This window comes from Aspergillus melleus, assembly GCF_016097325.1.
Source record: "Aspergillus melleus strain CBS 546.65 chromosome Unknown contig4, whole genome shotgun sequence".
Lineage (NCBI taxonomy): Eukaryota > Fungi > Ascomycota > Eurotiomycetes > Eurotiales > Aspergillaceae > Aspergillus > Aspergillus melleus.
In genome coordinates this window covers 1274983-1299981 of record NW_025763373.1, presented here as the reverse complement: position 1 = coordinate 1299981, position 24999 = coordinate 1274983, and the positions used below count along the sequence as shown (strand labels likewise).

Genomic DNA, 24999 nt, shown 5'->3' with positions numbered 1-24999 from the left:
CTGGGTACTCCGTTTCTCTCTGTCTCCCGGGCATTTCAAATTAGTCCGCAGACGATATACAGCATGGCTTCCACCCTGCTACATTCGTGCTTTTCAGCGCTCCATACTTCTCTCCTCAACCCTCTTTCCCTACTGCTTCTCTCCACCACACCTCAGAAGCACCAACCTAAGATTTATCCCTTACAGTCTCCCGTCTTCCAACAGGTCACGGCCGAGCTACAACTCGACTCTCACAGCGCGTACTGGTGGCACACGTCGGGATTGCTCGTCAGCGCCTTGCTTGAAGAGGCCGGCTATTCATCTGCTGCACAGTATCGCATCCTTATCTTCTTCGGCCGTACCATCGCTCCGTACCTGGGGCCAGTTTACCTTCCTGATCCGCAATGGCACAGTTTCATGACCGACGATCACCATCCCATCGAACTCAGCTGGGACTGGCACACAGGCCACCACCAACCTCCTACCGTCCGCTTCTCCATCGAACCTGTAGGCATCCATGCCGGCACCCCCACCGATCCTGAGAACCAACAAGCCGACCTCTCCTTTCGCAAGGCTCTCACCGCAGCCCTACCCCTACCAGATACCCACATGGCCTGGTTCCAACACTTTGACCATTTTCTGACACCCAAGACCCCAACGGGCACGAGGCTTATGGAAGGCCACCCATCCAAGATCTTTTACGCTTTCGACCTTTCGGCCGACGCCGCCATCACCAGCAAAGCCTACTTCTTCCCGGGTTTCCAAGCCCGCGCGACCCACCAGTCCAATCTCGACGTGATCAGCGCCGCCATTGCCAGTGCCCCCGGTTGTACCTCCCTCGAGGCCCTACACACCTTCCAAGACTTTGCGCGCGACCCCCTGACCCCACCTTTGGAGATGGACATGTTAGCAATCGACAATGACCCGCCGGCCCAATCGCGGCTGAAAATCTACTTTCGTAACCGCGCTACGAGCTTCGCCTCCGTCCGTCAAATGATGACTCTAGGCGGCCGGCTATCAGACATGGAGGACGAAGACATGGCCCGCGGGCTTCAGAACCTGCGGACCCTCTGGGACGCTCTTTTCGATCAGGCTGGCGCGCCGGAGACCCAGTCTCTCGGCAGCAAGGGCCATCGTACCACCGGCCTTCTCTACAACGTGGAATTTCGCCCCGGACGATCAGCGCTCAAGGTCAAGATCTACATCCCTGTTCGCCATTACGCCCGCAGCGATGAACATACCATGAATACAGTGCACGACTATATGGTCACCCAGGGAGGAGGAAGTCCTTTGCGACGAGATTACGGGACGGTTCTGCGGAAGATGGTGTAAGTTCTTTTCCCTCCGTTTCTTTTTTTATTTCTTTTTTTTTTCGTCATGACGTGATGTTCGCCATCGATTCTCACTTCCCTGCCCTTGTCCATGTCCTTGTAACCATCCCTGTCCTTGTCATCCTTGGCCTTCCCCTCACTCACTCCTTACCTCTTCACTGATTCGCCCTCCCCCTCGTCTGAACATTCCCAACTCCAAATCTAACAAATCCATTGTCTCGCCCCCAGCCACGCGGACGCCCTGCACGAACGAGGCCTGCACACGTACATTGGATGCTCAATCCAACCAGGTGGAGACCTGCGCGTGGTATCCTATATAAACGGCCAAGGGCCGAAGCTGGTTAGTAGCGGCTGCGGCAGGGCCTGCTAAAATCTGACCGACATGGGTGCAAAGTGCCGATTATTGCAGAAACGGGTGAAGAAGGTGCCAACTACTGACTGACAATCTGACAACTCGGTGATTATTTTGATTTTCTACGTGCAGAATTGTTTCCGTCAGACAGACAAGGATGTTTGGATGTGGGTTCCCGTCGAATTGGGTGCACTGCACGACGGAGTACTGCTGTACATGATACATGTGGAACATGGCCCCCATGGCCATGGCCATGTGAGAGGAGGAATAGATTGTATTTATTTTTGTTACGTGTATTGTTCATAGCGGTCCTGGGCGGAGTTTTGGGTTGGTTAGATTTTTTTTTTTTCTCATGTGAATTCGGGGCTTATTCTTAGAATGCGTGATTTCGTTGATCATTTTTATTGTATTTGCTTGCGGTCTTTTCTTCTACTCGGAATCAATTAGAAAGTCAAATCTAACAATAGTAACGAGCAGGGTACGCTGAGTAGGACAGAGAACCTGGAATTAGAAACACATCATGCAAAGCAAGGATGCGCCATATGGGAAAAGACGCCTATAATCAGCAGGAAACCATACAGATATTCAAGAAAAAATAGAATATAATAGAATAAATAAAAAATAAAAACAAGCGAAAAAAGGAAAAAACCAAAAATCCTCATCACCTTCCTCATCCTTCGCCTCATCCTTCTTGAGAACGAGCGGAGGTCCGACTCCTCCCTTGATCCAGAACGGCAACTCTGCAGCAGTTAGAGCAGACCCCAAAAGTCTTGTGCCGCAGTTGGATCACCAACATACCCAATTTCCCATTCCTTCCAGGCTTATCGGTTTCGGCCCCCAGCAGCGTGAAGAATGGCTAAAAGCACGAATAACGTGGCTTTCGCTGCTAATTGCCCCACGGGCTGGATGATTAATTGTTACCTAGTTACCGAGTAGGTATTCTTCAGGCACGGCAATGCTTATCATCGCTGCTGTCCGTGTCTGCGGGTTTGGGGGCTGTTATGTTAAACTTGAACGTGACTTATCTTGAGTGTAACCCTACTATGTGATTTTGTGTCAAGGAACCTGTTTCGGAGTACCGGTACCCCTGCACCTCTTTCACTGGAACGTGGATGTGAGTAGCCTTGGATCAGTCGAGGCGGTTTTTAGGTATTGTTGGTGTTTGAGGAAATGATCCGTTTCGAAACGGATGCAACCATTATTGACCTGATACTTGCATACTATTGACTACATCCCTACAGCGTAGTATTCACTACTCCAAAACTACTGTACCTACTAGGTACTAAGAGAACGCCCAAGCGACTCGCTCGGCCGACCTGATCCGGCATGGGCATATGGATCATGTACCCGTAAATAGCTCAAAGTAAGCGTGTCCGAGCGAGCCTATCAGCCTCGGGTGCAGACCTGTACAAGAGAGGGGAACCCTGTCAACCACGCCAGAGACAGGCCAAATTGACTCGTGCGGTGCAGCCAAGGCGCTGCAAGGGAGGCCAGGCCGAAATGGGCGATTCAGCTGCGGCGGGGGTTACTGATTCCTGTTTAGCGTTGCTACGTCGAGGTTAGTGGAAGTCAAAAATAAATTAGAAAGTGGGGAGTTTTCGCCGGGGCTTTTGCATGCTTCACCTATTATTCGTTGGTTTCGTTGAGTACAATGTACACGGTGTACAGTTTACTATCTTTCGCTATCCATCTCTAGATTTAGGATTTAACTGAACTGAATGGAATCAAATTATAGTAACCAACCCATTCACGCTACTACTACACCGTTTCCTACCTAATTGACAATCTCCACCGAGTCTACCCAGTTTAGTCTGCAAATCTCTAAATCCTCCGAGTCGGTGATCGTCCGACAAAACCCCACTACTTATGCAGTCAGATTGTAGTAAAAGCACAAGCAAAAGCAAAACTACTGGCCCCCTGCGTCCAATTCTACATGCCTTCACACTTACAGTAGTTTTTCCATCACACCGTTACACAGTACTGTGCTGTATTAATGTCTGAGTATGTCTCGGCCCCCAAATGATCAGTCAACTCAAGTTGCATTGCCTGGATTCTGGATGCTGCACAGTGCACAGCCGAATTAGTGCTGACAACGGGTGTTTCCAACCCGCCGTTTGATTTTAAAGAAGCATTTCGACTTGGTGGAGCTTATTGATCCAGGATTTCTGGCCTTGTTGTGGAGTACTGGAGGTGGATTATGATGGATTCTGATAATCCTGGAAATGTGAATAAGACGAAATTATTTCATAATCGCGTTGCTTGGATGACTGCATGGTGCATACAGACTACGGAGTGATTTTACAGGCACACGGAGTTGGCTCGGGGTTGCGGACGCGTTCATGAGGGATTTTCATCGTCGGGGTTACAGGTTATGGCATTGGGATCAGGCCGTCTGGTTATGTCTAGACTTGCGTTGAGCTGAGCGTGTTCTCGATCGCGTGGTGGCCGATTGGATAGGATAGGTATGATTACGTCCCAGTCCAGTTCAATTTTATTTTCTTCATTTTTTTACCATGGAATTCGTTTCAATCTAGTAACATGTGAGACTCGAGAAGAAGAAAAAAGGCCCCAGCCAGGCAAAAAAAAAAAACCAGACAGATAGCCAAACAAGCGGGAAAAGAAAATCACGCCTTCTCCTTCCCAAGATTCTCCAAAAACTGCCCCGCCGCATCTACCACCGCCGTCTCGAACGACCGGAACTGAAAGCCTAGCACCCGCTCCGTCTCGCTGGAATCATACGGCGCCGGCAGCGTGGGGATCGAGCCCCGCGAGAACACCCCCTCAGCCGTAGCTTTGGGGTAGGCCTTCGCGACGTAGTCATACGCCAGGGCATAGTCGGCGGGGTTACAGGCACCAAACGCCCGCGGGGAGCCCTCGGTCGGCGCGTACTCCAGGACCTGGAGATGCAGGGTTGCGAGGTCCTTGATGTGCACGAAGCCCTTGTGGACGGGGTTCGGGACCTCGTTGCCCGTGACGCTGGCGATGAGGATGCCGTTGGAGCTGTTGGTGAGGAAGGCGGCGTTGTCGCCGGGGTAGAGGTCGTTGCGCCCGAAGATGTAGCCCGGGATGACGTGCGCGACCGAGAAATGGGGTTTTTGGTTAGCCACAAAGGCGTCGGTGTTGTTGATCTCGTTGATCTTGCCGAAGATGTAGGCTTCGAAGACGTTGTTTAGAGTCTCTGGTGCGGGGAGGGGCACGCGCGAGGCCGCCGTGACGGTGACGTTGGGGTCGGGCATGGGCGACAGGTTGGCGACGATGGAGGAGGTGATGACGATGCGGGTGATGCTGGGGAAGCGCAGCGCGGAGGTCAAGAGATTGGAAATGCCCTTGACTGTGGGCTGGTAGACGTCTGTCAGGGGATCCGCGCCCGGCATGGGCAGCGGTGACCCGACGTGGATCACGGAGGTGATGTCCTGGAGGGCCTCGTCGAAGGCGCCCTCGACTGTGATGTCGGGGACGACGACGGAGGTGAGTCGCGAGCCGGGGTTTAGCGACTGCACGACGGGGTTGGAGAGCACTTTTTGCGCCTTCTCGGCGGAGCGCGCAGTGATGCGGACATTGTAGCCGTTGCGCAGGGCGTCCAGCAGGACGTGCGAGCCGACGTAGCCGGTAGCGCCGGTCAGAAGTACAAGAGGTGCCATGACGATGTCAGAGGAAGAGTGGCCTGATGTGGGAGAGAAGATGAGGTAAGAAGAAAAGAGAAAAGAGAGAGCTGATCGGAAAGAGATTCAAGAGATCAAGGCGATAACTAGGATGGGGTCCAAGGCCGTTTCAGCGGTCGGATCAAATGATTAATATAAGATTGACTTTCTTTGTTTGAGACTGGCGATGCAATTATGAATTAGTAATTCACCTGTTGGGCATTTGGGAACATCCCCTGGTTCAGGTGAGAATTTAGCGTCAATTACGGGGTATAGAAATTGGGGCTGAAATGCGGAACTCGCCGCCACTTTTAGTTCGTTTTATCTTTTCTCTGTCGATCGCATCAGCCGTCGGGGCCACTGTCTGCTCAGTGGCCAGTCTGCCTTGCCTAGTACTGCGTAGTGCATACCCTATCAATCCTTCCTTGGAAGCATGGAATCATGGAATCAGGGCACTGCCTGCCGAGGGACTCCGATGGTCATGTCAGCTTCTGGGCCTTCGTAGGCTTGGTCGAGGGAGGTAACTGGAAATGACTGCGCCTGTATTGCTGATCAATATATCCCACGTAATTCCCTCCTTGTCCGTGGAGTGTAAAATATCTGCATCGCTTGTGCTCCAAGTTTTTGCGCCCATTCAACTGATCCACAATGGATCCCTCTCGCGAAGATGCCATTCACCACGAGCGCCATGTAAAGATCATTTGCATTGGTGCTGGTGCCTCGGGACTCTGTCTCGCATACAAACTGCAGCGGTCCTTTAGCAACTATTCTCTCACAGTATGCGCTCCTCGATCCTGCCCCTTATACGTGATTCAAGTTTCTCATAGATGTTTTTGTCTACAGATTTACGAAAAGAACCCCGACGTCTCCGGCACATGGTACGAAAACCGCTATCCCGGCTGTGCCTGCGACGTGCCCTCGCACAACTACGTCTACTCGTTCGAGCCCAAGGCCGACTGGTCCTCCGTGTACGCCGGCTCGCGCGAGATCCGCAGCTACTTCGCGGACTTTGCTAAGAAGTACAATCTAGCCCCGTACATCCGGCTCTCGCATCTCGTCACCCACACTCAATGGGACGCCGAGAAAGGCCAATGGAACGTACAGACTCGGGACCTTGAATCCGGCGAGACAGTGTCCGACTGGTGTCATATCCTCGTGCATGCCACGGGGTATCTGAACAACCCAGCCTGGCCGGATGTGCCGGGGCTGGATGACTATCGGGGCACTAAGCTGCACAGCGCGGATTACGACGATAGTGTGTCTCTAGCAGGTCGTGATGTGCTTCTCATCGGGGGCGGTTCGTCCGCAGTGCAGATTCTTCCGGCGATTCAGCCGATCGCGAAGAGCGTGAAGATCTTCATCCGGTCGCCGGTGTGGGTGTTGCCGGATATTAGCACCGAGGCGGGAACGTTCTCAAAGGAGCAGATTGAGCAGTTTGTGAAGGACCCGGCGAGCGTGTTGAAGTTGAGGCAGGATAATGAGCGCACGATGAATAGTATCTTCAGTATGTTGTCTGCGAACTGATCTGGATAATGGGAAGCTAACAAAATATTAGCGGTCTATCTCAAAAACACGATCCTGCAACAACAGTGCAAGGACCTCCTAGAATCGGAAATGAAGAAGCTCTTCAAAGACAAGGAGCTAGAGGAGAAACTCATCCCCGACTTTGCCGTGGGTTGCAAACGAGTTGTCCCCTCCGGGTTCCGATATCTGAAGGTATATCCTCATTCCCATCAGCTCTCTCTTCTCTCCAATGGTCATCTACTAATACCACATAGACCCTCCAAAAGGACAACGTCACCATCGTCCACGGCAGCGTCACCTCCTTCACCGAATCCGGCTGCACCAGCACCAGCAACACCAACGACGAAGAGCAGCAGCACGAGGGAGACGTGATCATCTGCGCCACGGGATTCAACACATCCTACGTCCCTCGTTATCCCGTAGTCGGCCCCTCTGCCCGCAACCTACAGACCGAACAAGCAGCCTCGATCTCCGGCTACATGGGTGTCGGCATCCCAGAGTACCCCAACACCTTCACGATGCTCGGACCCTGGACGCCCGTATCCAACGGCCCCACGCTGATCGCCATCGAAGCCCAAGCAGATTACATCTGCTCATTCATAGACCGGTTCCAAACGGAGCCGATCCACAGCATGGCGCCCAAGAAGCGCGCAGGCGAGGACTTCAAAGCCCACGTGGCCTCCTTCATGGAGAAAGCCGTATGGACAGATCGGTGCCGCAACTCACACAACGGCCACAAAATTGGAGGACGAGTCCCCACGACGTGGCCCGGCAGTACATTGCATTACCTGGAGGCGCTGAGAGAGCCAAGGGCCGATGATTGGGACATCGAGTATACGGGGAATCGGTTCTCGTGGCTGGGGATCGGGGTTTCGCAGACGGAGTGGGATCCGACGGCGGATCTGGGGTATTACATTCGAGAGAAGGATGACGGGGCGTGGGGGAGTCGGAGGAAACGTACCCTGCAGATGGCGAAGACGGGGAGTTTGCCGCCGAGACAATTGCATAGACAGGCGAAGTTAGCGGCGGCCGGGGGTCAGACTCGGAGTAATGGGGCTGCGGAGGGGACAGCGAAGGTGGAATCCACAGTGGAGGTAGCGGAGCTTGTTGAAGAAGAGGGCAGTCCGAGGAAGAAGCCACGGATTGTTGAGACTATGGTCCCTGTGCAGGATTCTTTGTGAGATCACTGATCTTAGTATGTATGTAGTAGACTTTTCCATTGATGTGAAACGGCGTTCATAAACATGGCCATTTGGACGGTATGAAGTGTGTCCCCAGTTGTTGTTATTCAAATGCGACTTTACGCGTTTGCACTGAAGGGCTGTATGTAGGTAGGCTGGCCAAATTAGTCAAGTTTGTTGAAGGCCAATTTTGATCAAGTCGATCCGACGAGTTGGGCTGTATGAAGCGACCACAATGATTCCAAAAAGAGAAGGCAAGACACACCAGAACAACAAAAAGAAGAAAAGCAACTAGAATCGACAACTGCAGGATTCGAACCTGCGACCCCGAAGGGATAAGATATCAATATTTGAGGTACGAGACCGCTAAATTCGAGTCTTACGCCTTGACCACTCGGCCAAATTGCCCGATTGCCCGATTGTTGAAGAGAGTGCCACACATGACTCCTTTCATCGTAATTATCATGATAATGCAGACATCCACAACACTGGCCATTTTTTCTACTGCAGATGATCCATAGCTGCACCTTAGCTATCTGCTCGATATTTAAGACCGCCGGTTTTCAGCGACCTTTTGGGCTCCAATTGGGACCAACTCCGCGAGTACATCCCCATTGTTTTGTCGATTTTATCCCACAGCGGTATATATTTTTGACTTATGCCCTAACCCACCAGGAGTGTAAAGCGAGATACGCACCGCAGTGATCAAGAACAACTTGTAGAATAAGTAAGCAATTTACATATTCAACTAAACCAACGCTAACTCTCTAAGTTATTCTTCATGAACTGATGTTGCAAGAAATAAACCTCTAATAGTGATCGACAGCGAAATGCTTGGCACAGGGCGCCTCAGGCATTCACAACACCTCTAGCAACTAAATCAATGTCCATCTATTATGCTGTTCGTAAAGCCCGCAGAGACGTTCTACAGCTCTGTCTTTTTGTCATGGTCTTTATTTCTTGGTTCTTAATTTTTTATCTTTTCGGTTTTCATTCGCCTTGTTCAGCGTGTATGGGTGGTCTGAAATGACCCGATAGACAATAGAGACTAACTAGGTGTACTATGGAAGGAGATGAATTATATATAGAATGACTTTCGGAGCGGATGATTCGCAGAAGATCGGTTAGGTAATTGCTAGGAGGATTCTATTGGGAAGGGAATGAAGTGGGTTTAACTCTATCCGACCTGGCTAGTGGTCTTGGATTAATCTCTATTAGAGCGTGATATTTTGACGAATGGTTAGCTCCTCGGAATACAGTAGCACAGTACAGTACATATACACTTTCCTCTCCTGTCTCTCTCTCGCAGCTATAATACAACCCACAGTCCAGACCACCTAGTAAACAGGCACCTTGAACGCCGAGAACTCATAAGTCCAGCTCTCGATCGACTTCTCATCATCCACACATTTAAACACCGAGCTATTACCACTCCACAGGGGCCGAGTAGGCCACTGGCACAGCATCTGCGTCTCGCCCGCATGATCACCCGACGAGACCGTCGCGTTCAACCGACTCGGTTTCTTGCCGTTCTCCACCCAGTCAATCATCGTCTCCATGTTGTTCTGCGGGTACGGGCCGGGCTGCAGGGAGTTCGAGCCGCAGTGCGCCGCGCCAGGGACGAGGTAGAACTGGTACCAGTCCTCGAGGGCTTTCAGGCTCTCCTGGTCTGAGAGATGAGGGTACATGATGGCGCGCACGGATTGCCAGTAGTGCACCGATGAGGCGGCGGGGATGCTGGGGTCGGATTCGCCGTGGTAGTGGAGCAGCTTGCCGCCGGAGGACTGGAAGGGGGTGAGGTCCGGCAGGGTGGTCTGGAGACTGTCCATGTACCGCACCATGCCGGTCGTCATCCAGTCGACGAGCGTGTCGTAGGTCACGTTGTTCAAGTCGCTTAGGTTGTCGAGGTCAAGGAGCTGCACGAACTTGGTGACGTATTCGCCCCCAGTGGAGGGGATGCTGAGCTCCCAGGCGCTGGTGTTGCTGTTGTAGGTGGGTGCTGCGTCGCTAAGGTCGGAACCGATTTGCCAGGAGAGGTAGGCGCGCTGGCCCTTGCTGTTGTGGAGTCCATCGTAAACGGCCTGGGCGACGGCCACTCCTTCGGCGGTCACCGTGCCGTTCTGCTCGGGTTGGTAGCTAGTCGTGCTGCCCGGGGCTTGGCGCTTGCTGAAGCCGAAGCCCAGCGAGGTGCTGGTCTGCGCGGCGCAGTGGTAGGGCTCGCCGATGATGGAGGTGAGGTTGAAGTTGAGCTTGCAAAGGTCGGTACGGGAGATGACGCCGTCAGTGCGGCCGTCGAGAGGGTCGCAAGCGGCGATGGTGGCGTTGACGATCTTGTCCAGCTCGCAGGGCGGAGGGTAGTAGTCCATCGTGTGCTCGATGGTGGCCGGGTAGACGTGGTGGACTTGCTGCTGCGCGAACCGGAAGGCGGGCGCGCCGGCGATCACGCCGTCGTACTCCTCGCCCCAGCGCTGCACTTGGCTCATGCCTTCGCGGCCGCCGTCCGAGCAGCCTTCGTAGTAGGTGTAGACCTTGGAGTCGGTGGAGAGGCCGTAGAAACCGCGCGTGAGGACCTTGCCGAGGGAGGTCATCTCGCCGAGGGCCTGGTAGCCGAACATGTGAGTGGCATCCCAGTTGATCGAACCGTTGCCGTACAGCACCACGTCGTCGTAGCTGTTGTCGAAGGCGTCGTAGCCGGCCGAGGTGGCACCGCCGACGGCACCGTAGGAGAGACCACCGGTGGCGTCGCTGGAGAGCGAGAATCCGCCTCCACCGGCGACATAGAAGCGCTTCTTGAAGTCAGACGGCTTGGGGAAGGCGTACTTGATGACCACTTCGTCGTCCTTGCCGGTGTGGGTGTAGGTGACGGTCACGTTGCAGTAGGTGTAGGTCTCGGTACTGCCCATGCCAGCGGAGGCGTTGTAGACGGGGCTGGCGGTGACGGCGGAGGGGATGAGATCAATTCCCAGCAAGGTGCCGTTAGAAGGAAGGGCGTTCTGCACGTTGGACTTGGTGCAGATATCGGTCAGAGACGCGGCGTTAGCCGTTGCTGCCAGGGCAGCGATAGCTGCGCTGGACTGGGGGCGCATAATGGAAAGTTAGAAGAAACGAGTGTGAGAAATGAATGATCTTGCTTAACAGGGAACCCATAATTCATCGGCGAATCGGGCCTATTTATACTTCGATCAATCTGCGATGATCAGCCTCGTAGACTTCAGGCTTCCGTTTCAACGTGCCAGACTGAAGCCAAATATTGCGTGGCAACGAAGCCAAGAAATTTCTAGCCAGGAATAGACTGATATGCCGCGTCATTTCACGGTCCTCATCATTTGCAACAGCCATTCCAGGGCTGACGCGGCATATGGGTGGAACCGAGTAAAAAGATCTTGATAAGATTGATTGAAACGCGCTGATTGCTGCTGGTTGGGGGTAAGCTTAATTGGTCTCCACAAGCTTTTCGTCAGGAATCAGAGTGCCGAATGTCACGCTATCTGCCTTGGTGCGGAAGAGATTGACCCGTCCGGAGAAGTGCCGCAGAAGTGATGTCGCCAGGTCCTAAGCTTTCCCATGTCCATCTTCATGTTCAGCCTGACAGGGCGGGTTCCCGGTCTGTTTACTTCCTCCGCTCGAGGGTTCCCGACCATGCAATGAAGTCATGGATCACGGATCACACAGTCAGGACTCAATTGACTCTTCTCTCGTCTTGTTTCAACTCAATTATAAATTATAAGAAAGTCTTCCTGCCGGACAAAATCCGCCAACTTCCGAAGATTTTCGAGGGTGCCTGAGGTTGTGGGACAGGTCTAGCCGCATTCGGAAGATAGCGCCGACCTTTCCTCGGAGATTCGGGAATAAGCAAAACCATCAATACCTTTGTTCTCTGGTGAATATGCAAGGAGTGTTCTCTTCGTGCTGACATTGTTAGTATCTGATTAGAAGGATATCAGCCTTGAGAGAAACCGGCACAGATATACAAATGGCGATTAACTCCCATTTTGCAACGTCCTCGGACATGCTCAGTCACCGCTGAAATTCCTCTCTATCTGCTCGGAGCTGAGCTCTTCAACCGGTCCCTATGGAGTATAGCGCAAGATGTGGGTATTGTGGGAGTGTGGGAGGTTTGTGGGAGGTTGACTCCAGCGTTACTTCAGATGATTATTCATTAGTCGAGTGGACTAGATCCGGTCAGGAGTAGACTTCTTACGCATACGTTTGCCTGGTGCGTTGCAGGTTCCATCGAGGGGTGTACCAGGCTTTGACTTCTGTCTCGTAAACTCTCAACAAGTGGAGTGAGTCGTTTTCAGAATTCACCATCGGGGTCTATCTGTCAGAGTGAATTGCTCGGCGAGGGTTTTGATGAATGAAGCTACCAATGTGACACTCCACTGCAAAGTTGACTGGGTACTTTGCTTTCAATGCATTGAATCTGGAAGGATCAATACCTTCTGACTAGCCTGATCCTGCCCCAAAGTCTCTGATGCCCGAAATTGCCGAAAGGAATGCTTCATCCAGTCAAAAACACCACGGGTCTTGGCGAGGGTACCTTTAATGTTATGACCCGGCAGCCATAAACAATGAAGGGCCTTACTCGACGCATCGGATATTTGATTCTTTGTGAAGATATTGAGTGAAGGAGCAGATGTGAAATACAATGCGCGATAAGCTAATGCAGGAGAAATAGTAGCGGCGCTCGTTTCGCCCACAACCATATCAAGACGGTCACCATTAGACTTGGCATTTGTAAACACACGGAACAAGAACTTCAACTGTAGCTTGGAATTGACAGGAAGTAAAGAAGTGTTCTGCTCCCTGGTTTGTCCCCGTGTTTATTACCAACTAGAGTGGTATGCCAACCCAGGAGACCAAACGAGTAAAGGCAGATTTTCAACAGTTCATCCACGAGGAAGACCGATGTAATGTGGTTGTTGTAGCCCTAAGAAATACGGATATGATCTTGCAATGTCTCAATGCATAGAGCATGCTACATAGCTAACTGCAATTTCACACTTCCTGACCTAGTAGTTACTCCATATGGACTCTCATAACTCATGGTGCAGTCTAGACTGCCCAGACTCTTTCCATGCTACTTAATATAAGTTAATCTGAATTAATCTATCAGAACCCACCTGCCAAGACGGACCTACGTCCACCCAAGAGGAAAAAAGGTACACAGGTGCCCGCCCTGGCAGATCGCCGTGCCCTCTAGGCGGAGGTGGGCGGACCACCGGCTCTTATTTGGGTTTCACAACTGAGGTAGATTATCGCTTTCTTGCCCTGTTGTGTATCTATTATACTTAAGCGGGTGCCCTTGTCTGAGAATTTACCCGGGTCTGTATACCCGACGGACTGCGGGTTGTTGGAGATATCTATCTACAAAACATGGCCAACAGATGATATCATCGAAACCGTCCCGCCTACAAACGAAGAAAATAGAAAGAAGAGAGAACGAAATAGAGTATAATATCATTAGCAAGTCCAAAAATCGTATGATTACACACCGACAGACAGACGGAGATTACCAACCAGGGACCCTTGACTCTTCTCTCTTGGCATCGGACATTGAGGCGGAGGCAGGGTGCATCAGCTCCGGTAGAATTGCTGCTATGACCACACCCCGGTTTTATTTTTATCTTTGGGGGCAATTCGCTGACTCTTGTCTTCCTTTTCTTTTCATGTTGAACAGATCAAGATTCCCAGTTTCTGCTCGTGAACATATACCGTATATGTCTCGTTCGGTATTCGGTGTTAGTATGACATTTTCTCGGTCGTCTCGGAGGATAGCTTGAGTTAGAACTGTTTAGGCAGTTCGGGGCTCGGCATCAAGGTAGAGACATTGTTAAAGACAGGACAATAGACGGAAATAAAGCACGGAGTACGAAGGATTATTGCTGCAAGTCAACGATCGACACGAGAGTTGCTCTTCCAGGATTGGGGTGACCAAATACCCCCGAGTGCCGAGCGACTCTATTCAAGGCAGTGTATTACATGCATCACATTGTCTTGGACTTCGCCTCGACGAGGCAAGTGCACTCCGGGTATAAAGTAGACCGTTGATCCTGGGTACTACACTGATTTCTCTACTCAATTTAATTCTCTCCATCATTCTGTATTATTATCATCTATGCGAAGGGGTTGGTGAACAAGTATGTATACAAACAACCACCTCCCAGGGCTCTTGCTCCTCTCCCTAGCCCTAACGGGCGCGGCCTCCTCCTCCCACAAAACCACCATCGACGCCGACGTCGACGTCGCCATCATCGGCGGCGGCCTTTCCGGCCTCAGCGCCGCCAAAGACCTCTCCGCGGCAGGTAAATCCTTCGTGGTGCTCGAAGCGCGCGATCGCGTCGGCGGTCGCGTCTACAACGTCCCCGTGCAAGGCGGGGGATTCACCGAAGCCGGTGCCGAATTCGTCGGACCGACACAAGACCGCGTGATCGCGCTCGCAGACGAACTCGGGCTCGCCCAATTCCCGACCTACAATCTCGGCAATAACACGCTGTACCGCAATGGCACGGCCTCGCATTATGATCCGAATACCTCCACGGGCCTCCCGCCGGGGATTAGCACCGATGCGCTCCTCCAGGCCGTTGCGCTGATCGGCGAGTTGGATCGTATGGCGGAGAGTATTAATGTCGGGGCGCCGTGGAAGCATGCAAATGCGACGCGGTGGGATGAGGTGACGTTGCAGACGTTTGCGGATGGGATGTTGACGCATTCGGATGCGCGGTTTCTCCTGGAATTAGGGGTTGGGGCGATCTGGTCGACGAGCATGGCGGAGCCGTCGCTGCTCTACATCGCGGCTTATATTGCGGCGGCGGGGAACGAGACCTCCGTGGGCACCTTGGAGAGGTTGACGGGCGTGACGGGCGCCGCGCAGGATAGTCGGATCCGCGGCGGGACGGGGCTGCTGGCGACGAGGCTGGCGTCGAAGCTGGGGGATGAGAAGATCCTGTTGAATTCGCCGGTGCGCGCGGTCCGGAAGGCAGAGGAGGGGAAGTACACGGTACAGTCGGATGGGCATACGGTCACGGCGAAGCATGTTGTTGTTGCGATGTCGCCGCCTCTGGCTGCGAGGATCTCCTACGATCCGCTGCTACCGCCGGGGAGGGACCAACTGACGCAGCGCATGCCGATGGGAGCGCTGGGCAAGGCGATCGCAATCTATGACTCGCCGTGGTGGCGCGAGAAGGGCCTCAACGCGCAGGTGCTAAGCGATTCGGGGGCGGTGCGCTCGACGTTCGACAGTTCGCCGCCGGACGGGAGCTTTGGCGCCATTATGGGATTCATGGAGGCGGACCAGATGAGGTGGTTGGATCGGTTGACGGAGAAGGAGATCCAGGACGAGGTGGTCAAGGACTACGTGCGGTATTTTGGACCGCAGGCGGCGAATGTCAGCTCGTGGGTTATTCAGCGCTGGGACCATGAGGAGTTCTCCAGAGGTGGACCGGTAGCGTATGCGCCGCCAGGGGTATTAACGAGATATGGCGAGGACTATCTCAGGAAGCCAGTGGGTGGAATCCATTTCGCGGGCACCGAGACGGCGGAGTACTGGACGGGTTATATGGATGGGGCCGTGAGGTCGGGGGAGAGGGTTGCAAAGGAGATTCTGGATGCTTTCTAGACTACATGGTTGTTCTTGTCTAACTGTCTACAATGGCTATTGATAAACTCAACATTGAGCATTGAACAGGGAAACATTTACTCAATCTCGTTCAACAAGTCCTCTTGCGATCCGGTGTTACTCTAAAAATGCTACCCTAGCCATCCTGTGTATCTAGGCCATGCTGTCCACCTTACAGCACATTCTCTCTTCTTACTACTGGCATGAGCTAATCGAATACCGAAGTTGATGGGCCTCGCATTTGCCACAACGTTCTTACACGCTCTGACCGCGACGCCAAGCGATGTATCTGACGTGGTCCTTATATAGGATGGGTTTCCCATCCGAAGACTTGCGTCCTGCGATACATAATCTTGAGCGAGAAAGAAGAACTCAGTAGAAGACAATAAACAGTGGCAATCAATGAGTCAATGAAGTAGAAGGAGAGAGGAGAATCAATTGGCTTTGATCCAACTCAGAGTAATCTACCTGGTCAGTGGCTCGATCTGAACAGGGTTCACCTCTTACCATGTTCATCATTCCTTGTTTCGCTTTGCTATCGATGCTTTAAACTGGTTTTACTCGCAGACTAAGTATTTGTTTCCTTTTTTTTATAGTTATTTTTTAAATTCATGTAGCGACTGCGACTGCGCCACGTCATTAAAACGCATGGCTGAGTTGTTTGTTGGTTAACATTAAAAGAAAGAACTATTAAGCCTAAGTTTGCCCTTGATCGGTCATAACCCATCTCATCCCATGCCGTGCAATCATAAACCTATCTAGATATTAAAGCCCCTATACACCTACCTATTCTTGTAAATCTCATGATCATCGCTCACGTCAACGTATACTCTACATCTCTCGTCTCAAGTTACATAAACAACCCCGTTCACATCGACCACAACCAGGTGCAAAAGATAACAGGCGGGGTGGAGGAGAAAAGAAAAGCAAACAATGTGTGTTACAGTGGGTATACAGATGGATGCAGAATGGTTGGGTGAGTCACGGTCGTGGTACAAAATAAAGACCTTATAAGGTCAGGTTGAATCTGAGAAATACTCATCCAGCAACGGCCGATCCGCTGGCACGGGCATAGGCTTCAGCAGGTACTCTCGATTCTTCTCGGCAGTACTGAAAATTTCGGTCAGTTTCTGCCAGACGCTTTGCGACGAACTGCGCAACTGAGGTTCCAGAACGATCATGTCTCTCATGATCAAGTCCAATAAATCGTGAATGACTGCGGAGCATCTCTCTTGGCTCCTTAGGTGATCAACCCATTCGAAGACCGAGGACCGGATTCCCTGATAGTCAGTCGTGTAGAAGCAGTCGGAGCTGAATTCCGGGTTGTCATCGTCGTTGCCTCTCCAGTTGGCAAAATCCTCGATGGCTTCATAGCCGAGTACGAACCATGTGACGAACTCGAGGTACATGCAACCCAGGCTCCAGATGTCCCACGCTCGAGATATCCGTCTCCCTCGGAATGCATCGGGCGGAGCATATGTGGAGGGAACGGTGATAGATGCTGGGTTCACGTTGGATCGGGATCCCAGGCGATGGACACTAGCCAGACCCATGTCGGCGATTTGCAAGATGCCATCCTGGTCATCATAGCCATGCAGACGCGCAAACCAAAGGATGTTGTCGGCCTTTATGTCGCCATGCCGCCCGAAAAGTGTACCGTCGTTGAACTGGTGGATTAAAGAGAGCCCGCTGGCAATCCCTACCATCTGCTTCAAAGACCACAACAGTGTTCGCACGTCGAATGGAGGCGTCGGTCTCGCTTGCCAGTATCTTCGGAGGCTCCCGTCCGCCCACGGAAACACTAGGTGATATTTGCCTCCTTTCTTATAGGTGAAGAGCAGGTCGATGACATGCACATGGGGGTAATTAGTGCCCAAAACTTCGTGGAATTGTCTCTCGGCCTTGAAGGAGGACTCCTGGGAGGAGTAGAGCCTTTTGACCGCGACCAGCAGTCCTTGGTCCTAAGGAGGAGACACCGAGTAAGCCACAGACATATAACGTGCAGGCAAAGCTCAATTATGCGACGGTCACCACTCCCAGTTTACTAACCTTGTATGTAGGGTACTCCCAGAAATTGTGGTGATCGGGATGGATACATGCCTGAAAGACTTCGCCATAGCCGCCCTCGGCACTGGTGCCCTCCTGAGGATCCGCCGCGCTCAATGCAATATAAGGAAGGGTCTGAAGCTCGGTAAACTCGTGGTGTGTCTTAACCTCCAGTAGTGGCGCCAACATGCGGTATTGCTCGTCTTCAAACGTCTTGAGAGACTCACGGTCCCAGCTTTCGAGAGTCTTTATGCGCCGTCGTTGACTGGTCTCCAACGTCAAGGTCTGTTCCCCGACGCTGGACCTTCTTATAAAAGGCAGGTCTTCATCATCTATTCCTTCGTCCAAGAAATCACTTATGAACCAAGCCTTATCGCGATCAACCAAGATAGCGAAGAGTTTTCGAGAGCGTTGGAGAATGTGCCGGGTTGTTTCCTCTATTTGATCCAGTGCCACCAGCTTGCCTTCTTTGAGAATTGAGCGCACCGTGTCCTCGTCTATGAGTCGCTTGAGAGTTGACGTTGGTATGAACAGTTTGTATCCATCAACGGGACACTCGAGGACTGCTTCTCGGAGGCATTTTCGCAGATGCGCCAATGCGGGGTTCAGTTGTTTATAGTCAGGCTCGGTTTGCACGGATCTGGAGCTGGCCGTTGATGCTTCTCGACACATACTCGGAGGACATAGTCCTTTGCTATCGCTTATTGCCACGGGGTCAGCAAGCAAAGGTCGTTCATCTCCGGGGATGTGCTCGGGCTCGGTGATGGGAGCCTGAATTCGCTGCTGCGGTTTCCGACGACGAAAGCATACAAACAAGCACTGCAGGGGAAAGAGGACCAGCGATAGGAGCTTCATCATGTCACGCCGGAATAGGGTATATATCCGAAGCTGTGGCACGGGCTATTGTTCTCGTGGCGATTTGACGCATGGAAGACGGATTGGTTGACGGAGGCGAGCGACGATGTAGGAGACCACTCCACACCGAAGGTGGACACGCCTAGTCGGATTTGAAAGAAAAAACTTCTAATTGATAGGAAAGCTAATGAGAAGACAAAGAGTGATGGGGAAGGCAAAAGATGGCGAAATTAGAAAGGAGTGTCGAGTTAGGGGTGTATATGATGGGTGGTAGATGGGTAAGAGCCGGAAGAGTGGTTGAGTAGGCGGACGGATGACGGAGGGAGGCAATGCGAAGAAGGGAACGGACGGCCACAATCGACCATTGCACTCCACGGACTCACTAGTTAACCTCGCAAATTACTAACCACCGGAACCACTGGCGAGCCTCAGTTACTCGTCTCACAGCCACTGTTACCGGCGAAGGGGCCAATTAAAAGCTGACCGAGGGAGGCAGTGAGAGGCGTGAGACCGGGGGGTTCTTCCTTGTGGTCACGATGTTTTGCAGTTGCTGCTGTGCTTACTCCTCCACCATGTCTACGTTGTCGAGAAGTCCCGATTCAGCTGTCTGCTATTTCCGAGGGAATGAAAGCATATACTGTTGCTAACCTGATCATAATGCCACTGTCCCCGCACTGCTCGAGGCCGGGGTACGAGTGGACGGGCTGCCGAGGACAAAGTCCGGTCGAGGCTGGGGCGCAAATTACCCTGTCGTTCACCTGCTTAGCTAACTGGGCTTTCTCGTATTCTGTGGAGGGAGCCAGAAGATTCCTGTTCTTTCTCTTTCAGTCACGTTGCAGAGAGATTTCGCCTGGGCCGATCCTCGTTCGTTAGGGCTTATTCGGTCAGTGACCCGCTCCCAGAGATGATGTATATCCAAACGTACGTACTGGCGAGGAAAACGAAAAAAGGTAAAAACGGACACAGAAAAACGATTTCATTTCTATTAAGTGTCATGAATCTGGCTTCTTGGGAGATGGCCAGCGATCCGTAAACGAACTCATCAAGCTGAACATGGTGGACTCCTTCCTGATAAGTACATGCTGGATGCCTCCTTCCAAATCTCCCTCTTCCTTCTTCTTCCTTCGCAGACAGAGATCAATGAAGTGCTTCATTTTCTGTCTTGAATCAATCCATGGCTCATATCGCACGCAGAACCACCATACTCCGATCGTGATGAAGGTCAAAGGAATGGCACAAACGGCCATGATCCAAACGTCTCTCGAAACATTCATATCTCCTTGGTCATTGACCTTCACAAACTCGGTTGAGAAGAAATTCTGACAGAATGCAATCAGTCTTCTTTCGAGGGTAGCAAGCAGAACCCAACGTACCGCTACAATGGTGGTAGGCAAATACACAAGGCCGACGATTGTCAGCATTTTCACTGCCGCAGCGTCTTGAACGCTTCGCTTCTATATCAGACATCATGGTCAGCGGCGCTTTGTGTCAAGCATGTGGCCTCACGCACTGTAAGCTCGGTGATGTTGTGACTTTCTTCATGGGATATCTGCGCTAATCGCTTCAACGCTCTGGTTTCCTCATAGCCAAGTAAATCAGATAACTGCCGTCATTGATTAGCACTCCTTTCGATCGGATACTCGATGGAAGCCTACCAGTTGTTCTGTCGATCGCACTCGAGCTTTGAGAACCTCCGCGCGCTGCAAATACACTCGAGTCTCTGCCGCATACGCTTCGAATTCTTCAACCATGTAGCAGCACGAACATGTATTCCTATCCTGACAACCGATCTCGCAGTATTGCCGGCAGCTTTTCGCAAGGCGGGATATGGTGTCGCTCATGGTCTGGAGTATTACAATCAGGTCCGTGATGTAGTCCTCTAGTTGCTTTAATCGCTGGCGATCGTCGGCGCTGAAGTAAATCTTTTTGCTGTCAATATCCGAGACGAGGACGCGATTCGACTAAGACATTGATTGAGTCAGCCCCTCTGACATTTCATATTCTACATTGCTTCAACGAGAAAAAGGGATCATACCTTTTGCTTGGACTCTTCCTCCAACCATGCCATATATTCCATCCAGCCCCTCAAACTGTCCACGACGAGCCGTTCGTGTACTGCAAACGCTGGGTTCATGGTGTCTTTCTCGAGAGAGGTCTCTCGAAAGCACGCTGCAATATCATCTTCGGCTGCTCGCGACGGCGCCACCAATATAAACACCGATTTATCTTGGGAGGCACTGCCTGGGTATCGCAATTTGTGATATACCCCCGTTTGGCGGATGGACCAAGGGCACTCGCCCTGTTCAACGGGGCGATTGTTTCTCTCCACTCGCCGAATCACGTATGTCAATTCTGTGCTATCAGTCAGCTTCGATATCATCGAACACCTTTCGCAGGAATCGAACCTTCATATTTCCCATGCTCGCCACACGAGCCCTTCGCCCGAAACGTCGGAAAAGCATATTCATTTTCTTCCGTCTTTCGTCCGAACGTTAGGACGGTTTTCCAGAAATGGGGAAACACGTTGTAGGTTGTTAGCAAGCGTTCAAACAGTTCGCGGGATATATTCAGCGTTGTCCACGACCGTAGATGTCGGATTGTATAAATTTGGGCACAGGCCTCGGTATCAACCTGGGCTCACAGCAATCCATTAATCAGCTTTTGCCGGATATAGGGCACGGGTTACCTTACCGTCAGTGAGTGCAACTGTGAAGATTCATCGATGCTTAGATGCTGTTTGATTTGTAGTAACCATTTTTCGGCACTGCTCCTTGTCCGATCAAAAGTGGTAACTTCTAGCTGCGGGCGATCGTTTCGCGCTTTGAACAGGTCGTGCGACCGAGACTCGATCTTCTCGGCTAGATGATGATCCATATAGGATGGAGCGGAAAATGGACCCATAGTGAAATTATCTGAATTTATTGTGGCTGACACCACCTAGCATTCATTCGAGTTGTGGAACGCATTCTTTTATATTACTATCGTGATATCGCGATTCTCGTCCTGCCGTTCTACGGCGTACGGCCTCTATTGCTTCCCCAGTCTACAGGCAGAATGCCATCGCCACAGTCGCCTAGTCTTCATCACGTGGAACGTTCTTGAGGCTCGACTATGAGTAAAGAAGATGACTGCGATGGCACAGCGAGGCGTTTTCACAGTGAACGTCGCTGCTCCGCCCCGACGACTGGACCCAGGACTCTGAATTACCGAGAGGCAAACCATCTGCGGCTGACGCGTGAGGCTAGACAAACGTAGCGTCTCGCCGACCTTACTCCGTACAGCCTTTGAAGATAAAGGCCAATCGGACCGAGCAAAGTCGCCGATAGTGTGGTTACATTTTTCCTGCTGACGCAATCTTCTGGCTCTCACTGGACCGGTCATCTACGCTACTGCTGGGCGGCAAGGATGCATATACGAGTGCTGAGCAATACCCAAAACGATCAAGTCTATGCTAGGCATGGATATAGTACATGTCAATCAGCTCATCCCTGTCCCCATTACTGCCTCTGCCGTCACACCAAATGCAAGTTCCCCTCGCACTGCTTGGTACTGTACACCGTCGGGTCATTTCCCCAACCGGTTTTTCAGACTCGCTGTGCGGACGTTTAGGACCAAAGGCCAAAGAATTCATATGAGTGTCACCATTGCCAGAATGATGTTGAAAAAACATTCAAAAAACAAGATAAGGTCGTGAAGTCATCAGGGTGGGTCGTGTGTTATAGGAAGACCCGGCAGCTGTTAATTTGTTCCTGGTCACCTGCCCGTCAGCCCTAAGTCACCCGGGCAAAGAAATCAACACAGGGGGCAAAGAACGCACTTCGGTAAGACCGGCGGACTTGGCTGTTGTATTATCCGACACATAGATCTTATACGTGTCCAGTCGTAACTATCGAAACCTCATCAACCAAGGAGGCCTCCTCTGAGGTCGTTCAACCAGTTCAGAAGGACGCAATTTACCTCGACGCGGAAGTTGTACTGCCCGTACTCATCCCGCAGTAGACTCACGAGCCGTTTGGGATCCATGTATTTTCCCTCGATGACATGATGAGGTCTCCTCGCATAGACGCGGGTCCTACTCATAGCGACCGCGACGGTCTGCGTGGTTGAGTAAGAAGCTAGAAATACAAGTCGGAAAAGGGGTATCAAAGGTGAAAAACGGGTAAGAGGGGAGCAAAAAGCCCTCGTGGCATCACTTTCAATTTACTTAATGAAGCTCTCCACCGGCGCGGGCACGCCTGGGGCAAGGGGTTATATATTCGGGATCAGAGTACATTGTCTTTCGCCCCTCAAAAATTGGGAAAAAGTTGCCTCGAAGGAAGGTTCGGAGGTCCTGTGGAATGCTCATGCCTTGTTCCCTAACCTGGAATCGTCGGGTTTCAAAGGCCAATAAGAAAGACTGCTGTGAATACACATGGGCGCGTATCTGCGGCCGAACTCGCCTTCAGACCCATCAGTTATCGCTGGACACCGAATCGAGTTGCGCCTAGGCCGCCGTCAGAATTCATTACTGTCAGTTCATCGCAGCGTCTGATTGTTTCCAAAAATAACCACAAATCATCGGTCTTGCCTTTCCGACAGGAAAGGGTGCATCGCGTCATTTGACATATATCACTCAGCCCTTGCCCATCAAGAACAGGGCAGAGTAGGACGGGACAGGGATGGAAGGCTGAGAGATACAGATAATAATGACCGACCAACGTACCTGTGTCAACGCTTTGGGTAAAGTTGCATAACAAACACCCATGCGGATCTGCTCATATCAGCAAAAGTAAAAAGACAACTTCGTATTAGCAAGGACTGCGCTAGAGCTTTATAGGAATAGGGCATGTATGGGAACACGGAGTATCCGGTGGTGAATCCTGCATCCATGCCGACACAGCCACCACCATTTTCCATCTGCCAATAAGTTTGGGCCAAGCAACATCGGTGTTGACAGGGGTGTGCCGGGAAAATGTGGGGGAACACAGAAAGGAAAGGGAAATGGCCTGTGATGTGATTCAGAGCAAGGGCGAGCACTGGGCACAGGGTTATGCGCCGTTGGTTCCAGTTGCCTTTGTTCAGCAAACCCCAGCCAGCCAGCCAGCCAGCCTTCGCCTAGCCTAGTCTACCCAGGGTTGTGCTCACGCAACTGTTCGGGGAACGGCCGAGACGGGCTGTTGATTGCTGATCTGTTGTTTGCTTTTTCCTTCTTCTTCCAAGGCGCCCTTAGTAGGGCAGGAAACCAGGGTAGGGTAGGTGACTCTGGCCCCTTCTTCCTAAGCCCTTCGTGGTTACCCGAGTCTGCCTTGTCTGTCTGACAGTGCCAGTCTGACTGTCTGACCCTGTCATCCCGACTGCGACTGGCTGACCGGCTGACCAACACATGATTGTGCTCCCGGGCTTACCATCCAACGTGATAAAAGGGGAAAAAAAGAAAAGCCAAAAAGAAGAAAGGTACTTTGTACTCACACTCACGGAGTACCCTCCGTTCGGGTACAGACTTTTCAACAGTGCCAATAGGCTGTCTTCTCGGATGTAGCGCATGACGATGGTTTGGTCGGCCATATTGTCTTGCTTTGCTTCGCTGTGCCTTGTGATATGGGCAGATTGACATTCAGTCAGTCCCAGCCAGGAACGATAAGGCTTCGTTTGCACAGAGGTAAGGTACATACAGGACGTCGTATGTCTGTCAGCCTTGGGGGAAGAAACGATCGAGAGAAAAACAAAAGATGAAGCAAGGCAGGAAGGAGGCGATAATGTCGTCAACTGTTATCAAAATCGATCTTAAGAACAAGTCGCAGATATATGGTCTCGACGCATGATATTGCAAGCCAGTCCAGCCTGCATGGAGTGGTCGTGGAGTTTCATACAGCGTGAGTTCAAGATAAGCAAGGCTCCTGATATAAGTAACTATCCTACTGCTCCATGATCTTGTAGAGCCGCATGTATGTGTTGCAGCTTGCGTTCGAGCAAGCGCATCACAATTAATCCTTCCATCGCAACGGAGCCAGAAATGAACAATGTGTTTACGAATAGAAAATTCTGCCCGCAACTACCAGAAGACTAAGGTTACTACCGCTGGTGCCCAAGGCAAAGCAATCTCGGCAGTTGATCGATTTATGGAAAGGAGGGAAGCGTAGAGTAACTATAGTAGGGCAAATTGAATGGAATGGAATGGGACGGACGGACGGACGGGACGGGACGGGAAAAAATGATTTGATTAGTGGTTACTCTACCCACTACAGTACATCTTACAGTAGTAAGGTAGCTAGACTAGCTGGCAAATACTAGCTTTGGTGACGTGGTTGATGAGCTTTCCGTCTCTCATCCTGGTGGAATGCTTGTAACACATCATTCAGTTCGGATCGGGTTAGCTGTTTTTTGGTGTGAAGGGTCATGGGAATGGGATGAAACCTCGTGTTTAGCCTGGTATTATTGGCTATCGATAGACAGAGGAGTGATTAAGAAAGAGGTATACGTTTCAGGTGGTTTA

The 24999-nt window shown here is 51.6% G+C and overlaps 8 protein-coding genes and 1 non-coding gene across 9 annotated transcripts; 3 read left to right on the top strand and 6 right to left on the bottom strand.

The window, feature by feature from the left end:
* Positions 1-63: 63 nt before the first annotated feature.
* Positions 64-1680, top strand: LDX57_007402 (uncharacterized protein; the record flags this gene model as incomplete). The annotated part of the gene is made up of 2 exons (XM_046089118.1): positions 64-1307; positions 1539-1680. The coding sequence occupies 2 exons, from the start codon at positions 64-66 to the stop codon at positions 1678-1680; spliced, it is 1386 nt and encodes a 461-aa protein (XP_045945088.1).
* A 2606-nt stretch (positions 1681-4286) lies between these two features.
* On the bottom strand, positions 4287-5303 carry LDX57_007401 (uncharacterized protein; the record flags this gene model as incomplete). Its single annotated transcript, XM_046089117.1, has 1 exon — positions 4287-5303. The coding sequence occupies one exon, from the start codon at positions 5301-5303 to the stop codon at positions 4287-4289; it is 1017 nt and encodes a 338-aa protein (XP_045945087.1).
* Positions 5304-5951: 648 nt separating this feature from the next.
* Positions 5952-8008, top strand: LDX57_007400 (flavin-containing monooxygenase; the record flags this gene model as incomplete). The annotated part of the gene is made up of 3 exons (XM_046089116.1): positions 5952-6807; positions 6859-7019; positions 7082-8008. The coding sequence occupies 3 exons, from the start codon at positions 5952-5954 to the stop codon at positions 8006-8008; spliced, it is 1944 nt and encodes a 647-aa protein (XP_045945086.1).
* A 298-nt stretch (positions 8009-8306) lies between these two features.
* On the bottom strand, positions 8307-8416 carry LDX57_007399. The gene has a single exon. It is a non-coding gene; the product is annotated as a tRNA-Ser (tRNA).
* A 929-nt stretch (positions 8417-9345) lies between these two features.
* LDX57_007398 (putative tannase) lies at positions 9346-11094 on the bottom strand (the record flags this gene model as incomplete). The annotated part of the gene is made up of 1 exon (XM_046089115.1): positions 9346-11094. One exon carries the CDS (start codon positions 11092-11094, stop codon positions 9346-9348), a length of 1749 nt encoding a protein of 582 aa, XP_045945085.1.
* Positions 11095-14150: 3056 nt separating this feature from the next.
* Positions 14151-15626, top strand: LDX57_007397 (flavin monoamine oxidase family protein; the record flags this gene model as incomplete). The annotated part of the gene is made up of 1 exon (XM_046089114.1): positions 14151-15626. One exon carries the CDS (start codon positions 14151-14153, stop codon positions 15624-15626), a length of 1476 nt encoding a protein of 491 aa, XP_045945084.1.
* A 1016-nt stretch (positions 15627-16642) lies between these two features.
* Positions 16643-17332, bottom strand: LDX57_007396 (protein kinase domain-containing protein; the record flags this gene model as incomplete). The annotated part of the gene is made up of 1 exon (XM_046089113.1): positions 16643-17332. One exon carries the CDS (start codon positions 17330-17332, stop codon positions 16643-16645), a length of 690 nt encoding a protein of 229 aa, XP_045945083.1.
* Positions 17333-17642: 310 nt separating this feature from the next.
* Positions 17643-18530, bottom strand: LDX57_007395 (uncharacterized protein; the record flags this gene model as incomplete). Its single annotated transcript, XM_046089112.1, has 1 exon — positions 17643-18530. The coding sequence occupies one exon, from the start codon at positions 18528-18530 to the stop codon at positions 17643-17645; it is 888 nt and encodes a 295-aa protein (XP_045945082.1).
* A 989-nt stretch (positions 18531-19519) lies between these two features.
* On the bottom strand, positions 19520-21401 carry LDX57_007394 (uncharacterized protein; the record flags this gene model as incomplete). The annotated part of the gene is made up of 7 exons (XM_046089111.1): positions 19520-19846; positions 19901-19981; positions 20038-20130; positions 20183-20488; positions 20563-20879; positions 20933-21158; positions 21219-21401. The coding sequence occupies 7 exons, from the start codon at positions 21399-21401 to the stop codon at positions 19520-19522; spliced, it is 1533 nt and encodes a 510-aa protein (XP_045945081.1).
* Between the last annotated feature and the right edge of the window lie 3598 nt (positions 21402-24999).